The 16250-nt window shown below is 39.9% G+C and overlaps 1 protein-coding gene across 5 annotated transcripts in view; it reads right to left on the bottom strand.

Annotated features, from left to right (window-relative positions):
* Positions 1-16250, bottom strand: part of LOC147015600 (dual oxidase 1-like) — a 171816-nt gene that overhangs the window by 18178 nt on the left and 137388 nt on the right. For 3 of the 5 annotated variants that reach the window (XM_085850498.1, XM_085850496.1, XM_085850497.1), the window contains exons 23-32: positions 13277-13348; positions 12192-12370; positions 11841-12071; positions 11574-11673; positions 8020-8069; positions 5258-5385; positions 5018-5171; positions 4595-4815; positions 366-527; positions 10-165 (exon numbers count right to left, since the gene is read on the bottom strand). In XM_085850498.1, the coding sequence (XP_085706624.1) occupies positions 10-165; positions 366-527; positions 4595-4815; positions 5018-5171; positions 5258-5385; positions 8020-8069; positions 11574-11673; positions 11841-12071; positions 12192-12370; positions 13277-13348 (1453 nt within the window). Of the gene's footprint in view, positions 1-9; positions 166-365; positions 528-4594; positions 4816-5017; positions 5172-5257; positions 5386-8019; positions 8070-11573; positions 11674-11840; positions 12072-12191; positions 12371-13276; positions 13349-16250 lie in introns of those variants that run through there. The other 2 variants (XM_085850499.1, XM_085850500.1) reach the window with 2 other exon arrangements.

Raw genomic sequence — 16250 nt, 5'->3', positions numbered from 1 at the left:
AATCATTACCAGCATTGAGGTCCGAAGATCGAACTTCTCGGCAAACTGGGTAATGTAGATGTGAACCGAGACGAGATTCATCTTGTCATTCTCCTCCACCTCCTTAATTATGTCTGTTAGCCATTCAAATTGATGCTGTGTCCGTGTCACCCAGATGAAATACACCTGTAAGTAAAAGCCAAACAAATAAAACTGTATAAGGTGTAAAAGGTAGTTTAGAACATTTAGATGAAATGCTCGAGGCTCATTCCTTGAGAAACATCTTGGTACATGCACTCCTGTTTAATTATATAAAAGTAGAAATTTGAATCCAGTTCAGACTTGATTCTACAACCAATCATATGGAGCAAAAGGTAAGCACTCACTTTTTTACACTTTATGAACCTGGAGCTCAGGAGTGACTTCTGCACAATATCTTTGAGGATTGAAGCAAAGGGTGTGACTCCAATACCACCTCCCACAAGTACTGACACTTCATACTCATTCCAATCTTGGTGACCTTCACCAAATGGTCCATCCAAGTAGATCTGCAAATCACAACAGATCGTGCTGGTTTGTCGTTAAATTTGTACAACAATGATATGATAATTATTATCGCAGAGTGATCCTTTAAAAATCAGCCATTTCTCTCGAGATCTGATCATTGTTTCATCAGATTTAGTAAGAATTTATTTGTAAGAGAAATTATGTAAGCATAGCTCATCTGTGTGCACCTTGATTGGAATGTTATTTAAATATTAACTTACTTTCTTCCACTTCAATTATCTGTGATATCGAGTATCCACGACACTTGTGATGCACATTTTTATGATACTGCTCTTGTATAGTCTGATTCCCATCATGTACTGCCTTTTTGGCTACTGGTTGCATCATTGGTTAGGGGCGCAGCTATGCCCCTATTACCAGCATGCTGGTGCTTATTTCGCCGACTTCGGAAGGATGACAGGCTGGGTCAATCCCCTGGTGTTAATTCAGTGGCCAACGGGGCTCAAACTCAGCACTCCACCAGGATCCCAAGCCACCACCCTAACCGCTAAGCCAACACTAGGCTGACTATTGTCTAATATGGGTTTGATACAGAAGAGGATTTCTGAGGTTAAAGGTTATTAAAGTTCATTGAATGCTAAAACATAATAGTCTAGGCAATGGGTGCAAAATACAGCAAGAATTGCTCAGTAAGTGATAAAAGCATGAGACTTGGCACAATTATTCTTCAACCCATACTGAATATTTTCAAAGGTGGAGCCATTGAATACAGCATGTTCCTTAGCAACGGTTGCTAGGTAACAAATTTACCCAAGCAACGGGCTTTTTAAGCCGATTTACTACATTCGGAAAGGTTGGTGCTATGTTACAGAAGATCAGAACTATCAGTAGACATGTTTTAAAGACAATGAGTGTCATCAGAAAACAAAACAACACAATAGTGTCACCACATAACAAATTAGCATTTGTTTTGTTTCTAGGTAATGGATAAACAATACCAACTGTCTTTGTATATATTTATCCTCTATTTGTAAATGATGCTTCTACTTCACATTGCCTAATGGCCTACAGAAGAGAAATGTTTTGGGTAAATAATCTATACAGGTTGTCATAATTGTTATCAAAAAGTAACAAAACATTAAATATTTAGTTTCTTCGTAACCTATTTACCATGGCAACCATCTGAGTATACATAGAAGACGACCTGTGAACACGGGATTCACTTAACTCATTAACTCAACTTAAACATAACAGTCTTGTTATCAATAGAAGACCTTCTTCCTGGAAATATAATGAAAGCAATGGTATTTTACACCATACATCAAATTAAAACATTGTTACGCAATCCATTCACGGTAGCAACCAGCAACTAGCAACTGTCAATTATGTTGTCACCTTGGACTTTCTTTGGACCTTTGCCATTGCTTTAAGCATTGCCACAATCTCACATGCATGTGCAGTAAACAGTGCATTGTAAGTGCGCTCGTACACATTTGCAGTCTTTACACCTGCTCCTACATGCACACTTCAGCAACTCTGGACAGGATGCACTGGCTTCTGGCAGATTTGTCCATAGGGGCTTCCACTGTTCTGGGCAAGTCCATCCCCACTCAGCAGGAGAGGGAAACTGGCGATATGGCATGGTAGTACGCCCCCAGTAGTGCCCACCTTGCAATACTGCCCTCCTGATATGTTGCTGTTGGGCAGCCTTGGTGGGAGGAAGGGTTGACATCTGACGCCCTTTGCGTGTGAATAGAAGCTTCCTAACCTCGTTGATTGAGGCACATGTTGATGTCCTGTCATAGAGAAGGACAGTGAAATACTCTAGGGAAGCTTCTGTCTCTTCAGATATTTGCTCTGGTGAATCGTGCAGCTCAAAGAAGGCTCGAGTGAACTCATCATGTGTTTCCCACACTTTCCATTGACAGGTAAAGTTATAGATAATAAAATACGTTGTAATTGATAAGTTAAATTGGTCTGCAGGCATCTTTTGTGCTGGTTGCTAAGGAAAATATGTTGCCTAGCAACTGAAATTAAGCCTTGTGTTGTTGACAGTTGCTCCAAATTGATGTTTATATGAAAATTGAAGTTGTAGATATTAAAATACATCATAATCATTTAATAAAATTGGTCCACAGTCATCCTATGTGCTGGTTGCTAAGGAAAATATGTTGCCCAGCGACCGTTACAATGCTACATTCAGTTCACATTGGCTCCACCACTGAAAATGTTTAGAATGTTGATTGAACATTTGTGCAAAGTTTCATGCTTTTATCACAATCTGAACAATTTTTTCACCCCTCACCTTGACTCTAAGGAAAGGTATTTGTGTTCACACATCATGCACAAGTTTGTCATGATTGATCTGCATTTACGCACACCTCAAATAATGGTTATTGGATCACAGCATTTACGAGTTAATTCCCAAAATTACAAATTCCACAACAAAATGCCAACTGTTTTGCTTTTGTGCCTTTTGTAAGGCTGGTCATGAAAAACATCATTGAAATTTAAGAAAATTCAACTATTTGATGATCTTTAGCTCTCTATCCTCCCCCATTGCTGCTGAAAAAAGGATTAATCTGTACTAATAAATGTCAATGTGTACGTGTGTGTCTCCTCCATAACTCCAAAACCATCAAACCGAGCAGCCTGAACATTTGCATGCATACCAAGAAAACTTCGAGGAAGTGGGGATGACTGAAAATTGGGTGTTTGGGTTAATTAAAACACCCCCTTTTGAAGATAATTAACGGCCTTATTTAATTATATCCTTCATCAGGCACATCCTTGGACACCCTCAGACACCTCACTGGCCCTCAATGGGGTCCTAATTCGCCATTTTGTTCGGCCTATTCAAACATGCCTCAATTTGGAAACAAGATCTACTCTCTCACAGACTAATTAAAGTACAATATGGAATAGGCAAAGCCTAGAAGCGAACGTAGAATTCTTCTTACATTCGATGCTGCAATTTCCGGTTACTCGGGCCTGGATTCGAGATCAGCGATCAACTAATGTAAATCACGATTAAAAATTATTTTTGATGATGCGGGAGATATCTTTATTAAAATCAGTGGAGCAAATATACACCATGTCTGATATTTGGGTCTTTCATGTCTCCGACGATGCCTTTATCTCCAGGGACGCATCATTCCCCATGACACAAACCAGAAGCAAAAGGGTCATAGCCGACGACATGGATTCCAAATTGCCAGGGTATTGTATTGTTGTTGTTGTTTCCTATTCTCTCATGTGCACGCGTTGAGTATGAAGCTCACTACATTCGCGATAAATCAAAATAAGTGTCAAAATCTGGAGTGAAATCCGAAAAATTTCACAAATTAGCGATTTTTACAACTTAGTGTATTTATTAAAGCAAAGCATTGTACTTAACTTTTTCTACTATTCGGAGGATTATATTGAGTGAAGAAAAGATTATGGAATGTGCAGAAAGTGTGACTTCATTGAGCGCAACGCCGTGCTTCATAACCTGCTTTTGCAATCCATGACTGCATAGTCCACAAGGGTGCTTTTTCAACAATTACTATGCCAGACTCACAGATTCAGTTTGAGTTCAATTGAACACCTGAGAAAAAGAAAGTGAAGCAGTATTGCTCCTTCAACTCCAGTGAGAAGACACAAAACTTTGTTGTCGACGTCAATAGTGTGGACATGACATTTTCTGGAGGTCTTTTTCCTCAAGTGGACTGTGAGGTGAAAGCCGAATGCACTCTTTGCCAGATTTTCTTTTTGTTCTACATGGTGGTGATGATAAGGTGTGGAAGCATTTCAAAAGTGACAAACATGTTGCAAAATGGTTGTCAACATCCACCAAACAAGCAATTAAGATGAACAAGTTAGGATTTGGAGAGCATACTATAATCTACCTTAAAAAAAAAACAAGTTCCGCAAGATTAATACATCTTCAAAAACTCAACTACAAAAAACCCTTTCAAGCAGGTTCCCCAATGATAATATATCTGTGGAGTTTATCTCTCAGCAAAATAACGGAAGCTTACCCTTTTCCTGAAAATATGAATCAGAAAAACATTTTTTGTTTGAATCAACTATCATGTAATAACCAAACCATACATCTTAAATCTACCTTTGGGCAGCAGGATGCTGGTGAGCTGTAGGCCTCACGGAGCCGCATGGTCCAGGGACCAACGGCTCGGATGTGTACGCTGAGTGTGTCTTCGTGAGGAGCTGACGTCAGGGTGAAAGGGTGATATTCATTCTGGGATAGGTTGAGGCAGGCAATGCGCACCCACTGACCGGATTTGTAACAAAAATTTTGGGGCCTCTTGAACTGTAGATGCGTCACCCCTGAGGGTATTTACAAGGGCAATTTACTATACAAACAAAAAAGTCACCAGATTTATTATGAATACAATGTTGACTTTTCTCAAAAATGAAAGGAAATGCAGTCATTTATTCTAAAGTACTGAGATCACTTACTAAAGTTAAACATCAATATCTCTGAATTTTTGGTCCAGTTGTCCTTAAAATTGTGAAACAATTTTCTTACCTGAGGGCAGCAACTCAGCTTTGTAAACACAAATTTCGACTTTCTTGCGGCTCAGGCTAACTAAAGCATCACCGGAGTAAAGAAGAGCTGGCACGATGAAATAGAGGTAGAACATTGGTTTTTGAATCATAGCCATGCTGCCATGCAAGATGATCTGTGAAAAGGCAGTTTGCCATCAGTGTACGTAAAACATTTCACTTCTGGTTTTAAAAAGTGCCATGATGGATACTATCTTCTCACCAGTAAATAGAGAACTACATATAGCTTGTGGGTGATCCAAAAGGCTTTGAAAGAGTTGCGTCGCGAGTACCGGTTGGCAAACACATACATGACTGCCAACACTGCCAACATGAGGATACCGGTGAGACCTGGAATTTGACACACACAGACACAGCTTAGCCTTATTCTATCCCTAATACCAACCACTTTATAATAATTTCTGTGATCAGTCGCCACAGATTTTCTGCAATCGGAATTTTTTTAGGCAATGCGTAAACATCTCAGAGCTCAAATATAGAATGTTGCTTAAAATAAAACAAAAAATTATGACATATAATCATTACCTCCACCATGAAGGTGTATGGAGGGTATGTTTTCAACACTGTCTGTCTGGCTGTTTGTGAGCAGGATGTCTCCAAAAGTTATGGATGGATGCGGACAAAACTTAGTGGACAGGCTGGGTGTGTGTGACAATGGCGAATTGCTTTGATTTTGGTGAAGATCCGGATACTACTGTATAATTATTTAACTGATTCCCCAGGCAAAAATAACATTCTTTTCCTGCAGTAATTCTGTATTATATGCGAGTACAACTCAAATATACAATAGTTCTAACTGTAGCATTTTTGCCTGTGTTCACTATTGAGAGATATCAGGCCAAAAATGATATAATAGCATGACATCTCAAAAAGTTGTGGAGGAGTTATTCAGATATAATTTGGTGGTTGAGTTAGTTTGGTGACAAGAACAAGGTGATTAAATTTTGGTTAAGGTTCAGATGCAGATCTGACTTGTCAGTGGGATACAAAATGTAAAACTGTTCAGCCTGGTGGAGGTGTGTGCTCCATTGAGGGTCGTTATAGTTTGGATGTGTTTCACTTGACTTGTTTGAAGAAAAAATAACCTCTGATTAATTGAGCAGTTAATTAAACTTCAGTGAAATGTCTGATATTAACTATGAGCAGGGGCTACCCGACTGGGTGAGCTTTTCCTGGCAGTGGTTTCGGGACATATTGGACATTGAGAGGCTTTGATTTTTAAAAGTTTTCCTTTACATGTGGGCTGGTGTCAATGTGAAAATTGGGGTGGCAGCAATGTCTGACCCCACATCCCAATATACACTTTATAGCAGCTTTTGGCTTCAACACGGACGTCAAGGCCAATGTGTGGCAGCTTAAAACCTTGCCCAGATTCTGAAGTACCTACACCCAAAATTTGGGGCCTCCAGGTACTACGGTTTGGTTGTCAAAGAATAACAAACAAACACACAAACAAACACTTGAGAATATTTATAAGATGGAGTTAGACATATTCTTTCTGCTGATATCACAGCATGATTAGTTGTTTATTTTTCAATTTCACATTTGAAAAATCACATTGGCAAGTTATCTTAAAGTATCACAAACTTGCTAACTTGTAATTAGACAATTAAAAATTGTTGCAGTATATATCAGCCTCCATAAGCAATAAACATTGCTTTTTTTAAAGTACCATTCAAGGACATGGCTTCCTTATCTTGAAAGCTCTGTGGACCATTGTGAGGGTATATATTTGTGCATGGCCCTGGTGGAAAAATGAACTGCAACATAACCAAAGTTTAAAAACAAAACTAAGGTGGATACTGCAGTTGTTTTTCAGAAATATTTTTGGTGTTGGTAAAACAGTAATTTTGTTTTTTACATAACATATTATGTTATGACATATTATATGATATTATTTATACAACATATATTATATTATGATTTTATAAAACAGTAATTTAGTTTGTAATTTTGATGAAATAGCAGCAGGGTTGATGTTTTGAGGGTTGGTACTGGTGAAATTATTTGTTTGGGACTATGGTAGGATGTCAACTTATCTCACTGGGTTTGATTTATTGGGATGAAAGCACCTTAAAACCATGAACTGTTGAGAAAAGAGCTTTTTATGAGACTAAGGCGACTCCCCGAATGGTACGAAATGTTTTAATTGAAAGAATGAATACTTTGGTGCTTGCTGTTTAATATGAAATTTTATGAAAATAATCAATATTCAAAACTTTAAGCAAGATTTTCAAAGTGATTGTTTAGATTTATTTCAAAAGATTGTTATTTACTGTATCTGATAAATTCGGAGTTCAGAATGAACAGCCGATTGCAAGCATGTGACTGTTGATAACATGAAACAGGAGATGATTCCCCGCGAATAAAAAGGCTGCTTCTCAAAAATTACTTTGAATTCTACAAAGTTATCTTGCTGGTTAATGTTGCATTTTTTCATGCAAGGATAAGAACCAAAAATTAATTATAATCAGATGCAATCATCTTTTTTAAAAATCAACTTTTGTTTCACTTTCTTTAGTGTAATAAAGGCACTGGGAGGTTTTTCACACCAATCTTGAATACCTCTGTCAAGGAATATTTACTTTGTCAATTTGAAGGTTGAGAATCTCAATCAATCAATTAAATGCCCAAGTGAAAGCATCACCACTGGAGGGCACATTTTTTTTGTATACCTCGTCGAGGTTCGTATGAGAGCTAACACACAATTGCACAGCAAGGGGGGCATGAGACAAGAGGGTGGGAGTGGGAAAGACAAAACAGTGGGGAACAGAGACATTAGGAGATCTGTGGAAGGGAGAGGGATTGGGCGGGGAACACGGGGTATACAAGATGGACATTACAGGGACTTTCAGGAAGGAAAGCAGGGAATTTGAAGGAGGTGGGTTTGGGGTAACAAACAAACCTCATAGGAACAAACAACACAATTTGCGAGGCCATTGTATTAACAAGCATTTCACACACCTGGGATTGACTCAAAGAACCACCAGGTGTATTTTGGAGGTACGTCAGACCTTCAAAGAGAAATAAAAGAGTTAATAATGAGTCACAGTTTCAAAAGTTTTCTCGAATCCACCTCAAACAGTGATTTGACTTTTAATGCAAATCCATTTAAATTCAGACAAGTTTACAGTTCATTTCTGAAAAATATAAATATAAAAATGTTGTTTTACATGAAATCACAAAGCTTCATTGACTGGTTTGATTGAGACAAAGAACCACCAAATGTATTTTGGAGATATGTCAGACCTTCAATGAAAAATAAAAGAGTTAATAATGAGTCACAGTTTCGAAAGTTATCTCTAATCCACGTCAAACAGTCACAGACTTTTAATGCAAATCCATTTAAATATAGACGAGTATACTACAGTTCATTTTTGAAAAATAGATATAAAAATCTTGTTACCTTGCGCTCGCAAAGCAAAAAATTGGGTGAAGCGATCGGTCATGTCCGTGTGCCGTACGTATGTGTCTCGTGCATGTGTACGTACGTATCTGCATTATAAAAATTCATTTTCTCAGCAGCTGTTTGTCTGATTGACACAAAATTTTGAATCACATAAACAGGTGCGATTCCTCCTGTGGAATTTTTTAGTCATAATTATGACATCATAGGTCATGTCGTACAGGTGCCATCTTGGAAAAACCGAAAAACTTGGCACCTTTATATCTATGAAAACGTTTCATAGAAAAAATTAAAACACGGCTCATTCTCAAGTACTCCCCATGTGAAATAAGATATGTTCATGCTGATGTCATCAGTCCTACATTATGACATCATAATTCGACAAGTGCAACACTTGATCCGGTCAGTATGAAATTTTTTTTTAATCTGCAATTGTTGGTCCGATTGTCAATTTTGATCAGAGGTGCGCCTCCTGTAGGAATTTATGATAATTATAACATCATAGGTCATGTGGTACAGGCGCCATCTTGAAAAAAACAAAAAGTTTGCACCTTTATATCGCTGAAACCGCTCCATGGAAAAAATTGAAACACGGCTCATTGTCAAGTACTCATGTAGAATAAGATATGTTAATGATGATGCCATTAGTGCTTTAATTATGACATCATAATTCAACAAAAGCAATGCCTGATCCGGTCAGTTGCGTCGGGAGCATTGATGGACAGTCATGTCATGCCACAGATTTTCGATTGTATTAAGTCGGAGCTCAGACTGGGCGACTCAGGAACATTCATCTTTTTGTTCCTTCGCCTCTCCAGTGTGGCTTTGGCTGTGTGCTTCGGGTCATTGCCATGCTGAAAGGTGAACTTCCGTCCCAATTTCAGTTTTATTGCAGAGGGCAGCAGATTTTCCTCTAGGATTTTTCTGTATTTTGCTCCATCCATTTTCCCTTGTGTCCAACAAGTGCCTCAGTCCCTACTGATGAGAAACATCCCCATGACATGATACTGCCTCCACCATGCTTCACAGTAGAGATTATGTCCTTTGGGTGATGTGCTGTGTTGGGTTTGCACCAAACATCAAAGTTTTGCATTTCGGCCAAAAAGTTCCATCTTGGTTTCATCAGACAACAAAACCTTTTGCCACATGGCTTCAGAATCTCTGGAGTAGTTTTTTGCGTACCTCAAACGGGACTCAAGGTGGGCTTTTTTGAGTAATGGCTTCCTTCTTGCCACCCTACCATGCAGACCAGAATTGTGGAGTGCTTGGGATATTATTGTCATGTGCACACAGTGACCAGTCTTTGCCATTAAGACATGTAGCTCTTTCAAAGTTGCCATTGGCCTCTTGGTGGCCTCTCTGATCAGTGTCCTCCATGCTTGGTCATCCAGCTTGGAGAGAACGTCTGATCTAGGCAGGATCTTGATGGTTACTATACGCCTTTCACTTCTTAATGATTGTCTTGACTGTACTCCAAGGGATATTCAAGGCCTTTGAAAATTTTTTATCCATCCCATGATCTGTGCTTTTCCACAACTTTATCCTTCGTGAAATCTTTTGAAATCTCCTTTGTGCTCATGGTTGAGTCTTTGCTGTGAAATGCATTACCGAGCAGAGGAAACCTCCAGGAACAGCTCATTTTATCCTGAAATAATCAGAATCACAACAATTTAACACAGGTGGAAGCCAATTAAATTGGTGTGTGATATTAAAGGTGATTGGTTAGGGTTAGATTGTTAGGGTTAGGTTAGCAAATTTACAATCGCTATTATAAGGGGGGTGGACACTTATCCAACCAAGATATTCTAGTTTTGTATTTTTAATTAATTTTCTGAAATTTGTGGAATTTGTTTTTCACTTGGAAGTTGTGGGTTATGATGTGTAAATAAAGGTGGGAAAAGCCTGATTTTATGCAAATAAATTCCAGGCTATAAGGCAACAAAAGGTGAAAAATTTGAAAGGGGGTGTAGTCTTTCTATCGGCACTGTAAACATCATAGGGAGACTACTACAAGTTACGTGGATACTATTATAGGTTGCGTTGATGCTATTATAGGTTACAAGGTTACTCTTATAGGTATCCTATTATAATATAGGTATTATAATATCCGACTATTATAAGTGTTCCTCCATGTGTCCTTCTTCCCCTCTCTTTGATCTTGCTCTTACGCTCACGTGTACTCTATTGTTGGTGTTTTCCCCTTTCCAATTTGTTCCCTTCCATCCTTCTTTCGCTCTTCGAAGAGCATCGATCATGTATACAAAAACAGAAAAGAGGGACACAGGGTCAAGTTGCCCGTTTGGCCTTTTCCTTCTAATTTCAACCAGATCGAGTCATTGTGGGAAAAGGCTGTGGCTCAGAAGGCTAATAATCTTAAGAACGTCCAAGAGTTAAAAGAACTGTGCTGCAGAAGAATGGGCTGAAGTTAAAAAGAAAAGATGCCATAAATTGGTAGATAAGAAGAATATACAGTTTTGTAAGCAGTGGGAGTTCATAGGAAATATTGGACTCAGTTGCACAATATTCCTGTTCTGATTCTTATTTCATATGTGCAGCACAAGGCTGTTGGGTAGCATCAATGGCTGAGGGCGCAGCTGTGCTGCTGATGCAATGCCATCTGCTGGTTATGGCAGGAATTTGGAATTTGTTTATGGTGCGGCGATAGCTCGCCTACTCTCTGTGAAGGATACCGTGGGATCTTTAACATCCACCAACTAATACTGAGAGACGGGACTCCAATTTAATCTCCATCTGAGCGACGGCACACACGTTGAGGAATCACACTACCTGTGAAACACCAGGATGACAGTTTATAGCTGGATTGAGAATCGAACCCAAGCTAGATAGCTGAGAGGTAAGTGTGCATACCTCAAGGCCATCCTGCCAGCTCCCCCCCCCATTCCCTGTTCTGATTTAAAACATATGACTGCCATGTCATTCATTAATTTAAATACGAACAAAAGTTTGGTTGATTTTGCTTGATTACAGCCTCATTATTTGCAAACCTAATGAAACAGATTATTAATGATAAAAGTTCTCTGTTTTTTGCAAGAGATAATCAAACTTTTCCTAACTACTCCAAACATGTCTTTTGAATCATAGAGAACCTTACCCATCATCATAAACGTCCAAGGGAAAGAGGCAGGACAACACACTCCGAGGATGGATCACAAAGTGGAAAACATTGACCACATGACCGACTGAATGCAAAACTGCCAAGGAAGCAAAATAACACAACGATTGAATTACAATGCTGTGTTTTATGTCACAACAAAAATGGAAAAGTAAGACTGCCATTCCATCGTCTTCAAATCAACAGTGATGATGATATTTTATTGGTCAGAGGCAGGATGTGGATGGGAACAAGAATCTTACTTACTGACGAGCACGATAGCAGTTTTGGCGATGATACGGTGGAAAGCCACAGCGGAGTCGAAAGGGATGTAATGTTTGAGGAATGTCTTACGGAGGAAGGTGTTGAGATTACGACACATTGTGAGTAGGATGAAGGAGTAGGTAAAGGAAATCCCTGCAGCTGTGCTACGTGATATGATTATGCCAACCTCAGTGACCTGCCGTATTCCAAAATGCTCCGAGTCAATGGCGTAGTCTGAAATGACAAGACAATTCTCCCTAGACATGATCGCTTCCAAACTATTCTACCCCAACCTTATATTGGGAAGGAACAAGGAAAAGGTGTCCTCAAAAATATAAGCAACAGGAAACCTACAGTAAGCTCGCTCCAACATGATGCCAGCAATGATGGTATAGAAGATGGTGCAACAGAAGATGTGTTGTCTGTAGTTCTCCACACTGCGCTTTAAGAGCTGCACCTTGCACAGAAACCTGCCACGACGTGGCCGATTGCGCTCAGCCTCCGTAAAAACGTTGGCATTGTTCGACCTTTTCCTAGAAACAAGTGTGGATGGCACGAATCCTGAACAATCAAGTCATACAGAAGGCAAAGGTATTGAGTTCTACCATGATGTTAGTTTGCATGTTTTTGAGAGTAATTTTTAAGGAAAGTGAAGAGCAATATAATGGTGTTTTTACCATGTGATGCTTCATCACAAGGGAAGTTCTGCACTGATGCAAATGTACAGACAAGCCAAAAATCCCATGACGAGTTTGTTGATTCAAGGTGGAGGGACTGTGAGCGATGCTGTCACACGCACAAATGGCTTAAACAAAGCTTTAATCAATAGGAAGTCCCAATGGTGTGAGATTGGCCTTATTTATGATTTTTTTTTTCTCCTTGTACAGGGTGGCCTGAAAGTTGCTGTTCACCTTTCAGTAAAGCGTTCGTTCGTAAACTCTTTTAATATACAGGTTTTATTGTGCAGTATTTACAATAATTAATCAGACATTGTATCTGTATGCTCTCCATCATTCGCCTTGCATTTCACTGAATCTGTCGCCAAGGAGAGTGGGAGGTGCGAGAAATTTAGCAGGGGTAAAACGACTTTCAGGCTCACCTGTATATTCCAAGGCTATCGAATGCGAGTGGAGGTCAAAATGTTTTCCATCAACCATAAAGGAAAAGTGCAAGTGGAACTCGACACAAATGTTAATCAATTTTTACGTGGATTCCAGACAATGTCACATTATTTTTCTTTCAGTCGTGGGGTTGTTTCCTGATGCCAGTGGAATAGAAGTGTTGTGTTGGCTCTGAAAATGTTTGAAAAGAAAAAAAAGAAAAAAGAAAATTTCTTCCTCATTCCCCTTCGTATTCAGAATGGTTCATGGTACATATGGTAAGGAATGGTTGTGACGGTGTTAACAAAGTTTGGTGTACATAATTAATAGTTTTCATACCTCTTGTTTTGGTTGTACATTTCAGCATTGTTCTCTTCATTGAAGTTGTGGTTAGATTCACCACTTTTACTTCTGCAAATCAAACACGAAGATTGTAAACTACCAAATTACGGATTATACTTCACCCTGTCCCCCTAAATGTCCCATTAACAATTGTCCCTTAATGGTCAATTTAGTGAACATCTTCCAATCTACTTACAGGGTGTTTGTTTAACACTCAGTTCCATATTTTTCAAACCCCCTTTTCTTCTTCATTACAAAAGCAGAGAAGTTGGGTGAGTGGATAAAAAGGTTAATGACACTGTTGGAAAGAAAGCTCCTTTAGTTGGCTTGCTGAACATTTACATTGGTGTGTCACTGATTCACACATGTGTTGTTTTTTTTTTAACTCCAGGAATGCTCACTTTCATCATTGATGGGTAGTTATGTTTCATCGGCATCATCCTCAATTTTACAGTCGTATTGTGGGAGCTTCACCTTTACTATTCGCCTGTTTGCAGAATATCTGTGGCCGACCCTGTGCTGCCACAATTATCAATTTCTGTTACACTTCCATTGTTCTCTTGTACTGAGAGAGTGAGCATTGTGGTTAATATACAATGAGCGTAATGCTCTTGCATGGAGCAACGGCCACGACCAATGCCCTATAATTTGTAACTGGATCTCCTGCAAAATTCTCAGGGAACTGATATTTCGCTTCATGTGTGAAATTGGTTGTCCAACTTCATGTAATTTTGATGCCATAACTTACTTTACATCTCCTATGTCTCATCTTCCAACATGGGGATGGAAGGAGAGAGAAGGATGGAAGAGGCTTGGGGAGTGAATGGGGGTGGGGGTGGGCGGGGGGTAGGTTTAACTGATTGTGAATCGATAAATCTTCTTCATAAAAGTTTTCAAACCAGATTCTTCGTTTTTTTCCATTGACTTGCAAATTATCTCCACCATGTACACTGGTTATTCACGGTTCGTGATTATGTAGGAGTTCTCCACATTCTTCCCTCGACATTCCTATTTCTGAACTTCATCAATGATCTCTCTGACTCTCTTGAAAATCCTCCTTATCCATTTGCTGATGACTCCACCCTCTGTACTCTGACATCCCCTCTCCTTCAGACAGACAGGCTGCAGCCTCTTCCTTCTCTTCAGACCTTGACAAAAAAAGAATCATAAGCTCGTCAAACACTTGGAATATGTCTTTCAATCCTGACAAATCTCTATCTCTCTCTCTCTTTCTCCCCCCCCACCAAGGATATTCTGGCAACCCCTCCAAACAATCTTCTTGAGGTCATTCAGTCATTCAAACTCCTGGGTCTCACGTTCAGCCATGATCTGTCTTGGGCAAATCACATTTCAAAGTTGGCCTCAAAAACCAGTTGCCGACTTGGCATCCTCAGTCATTCAAAGTCCTTCCTTGGCACACCTGAACTCGTCACCAACAAGGCTTTCATCCACAGCTTATTGGAGTACTGCTTTTCCCTCTGGCCTGGCTCCCTGCTTCACAAGTTGCTCAACCTGACGCCATGGAAACCAAGGCCTTCAAGATCATTGGAATCTCCTGTACTGAAGCTGAGTCTATGAACCTATCATTTTTCCATCACAGACAGATCAGTTGTCTCCATATTTGCACCCTTTACTCTTTCCGTGCTTTGTCTCCCCAGGTTCCTGCAGGGTGCACATGGTTCACCATCAACTCCCTTCTGGTGAAACTCCCAAATTCGAGGATCCACTGCTCACCTCCACTCATTAGTTCCTCTTTTTTCCAACCTGGGGAACCAAATTCCACATTCTCGTCAATTTCATTCTTCTCTCCAGGTCGTCAAGACAGTAGTTCACCACCATCTCAGATCATCCCCAATCCAAAACCATGACCTTGTCTATCTTTGTTAACCCAGCTCCTCTCCCAAGCCCGCCTCCATTCAAATTTCAAGTTTTATTCCAAATTTCAAAAATTATTATCCATGGTGTTACGGATCAATAAAACATACCACATAATTGGGAATGTTAAGTTTACACTGTGAGTAAAAGGCAGCCAGCTAACTGCATGCTGTCAGGCTGGGCACGAAGGAGTGTAGAATTGAATGTCAAGGTGACAGAAAAGTAAAAGTATGTGGGACCTAATGTGCAAATGGCTGGACAAATCACTCTATACAAAGCTGTGTTTAGACTTATGTGTCCAAACTATACTTCCACATGAAAGACAAACAGACTGGGAGAAAAGGTTTATGGGACACATCGCTCCAAACCAAGTACAAGCTCCATTGAGGACACAACGGCATGCAGACACACCAGGCCTCTGAGTGAGCTTGTGCGAGACACAATAAAATGACGGGCAGAGAGCCATGCAATTTAGGAGGAGGACGCAATGTGGCCACTGAGAAGTAACAGCTGTGTGCGCGGCACGTCCTGCAGCTGAATTTCATTTTAAAACCGAGTTCAAACAGCAAAGAGGGTATTGACAGTGCGACACGATTACCAGGACTAGTTTTGCAACTCCAAAAACCTTACTCAAAAACCAGCTGAACCCCTGCAGATGCAGGTCAATCTTATCTGCCTGCTGGTTGGGTTCTGGATGAATCTACTGCCTTGCTGGTGTCGCAGAGATGATGTCCAAGCAGGCATTTCCTCTCTGATCGCATTAAGAAGGCAAATTGCTTGTTTTCTTGTCCTCACTCTTCAGTAGCTGGTCTGTTATCCTCATCATTGAGTAGTGGACTCGGGTTCATCTGCTTGCTTCGGCGATTCCAAAATCACCCTCTGGCGACTTGCAACGCGACTGGCTGGTCAGACTTCAATCTGTGCGCATTTAATGGGGCAAGGCTGCTTCAAACATTTCCACAACCGACTTTGGCATCAATTCGTATCCTGCTGAGGTTTTATGTCAAAGAACTGGGTCCATGAGATAAGGTATCGACTTGAAAGGCATGAGTTAATTCGAAACTGCATTGAAACCTGTCATGTGTATGTTAATTGG

This window comes from Eptatretus burgeri, chromosome 12, assembly GCF_056783735.1.
Source record: "Eptatretus burgeri isolate ZD-2024b chromosome 12, Ebu_testis_v1, whole genome shotgun sequence".
Taxonomy (NCBI): Eukaryota; Metazoa; Chordata; class Myxini; order Myxiniformes; family Myxinidae; genus Eptatretus; species Eptatretus burgeri.
The sequence above is the reverse complement of the archived record's forward strand: the minus strand, read 5'-3'. Positions and strand labels throughout refer to the sequence as shown.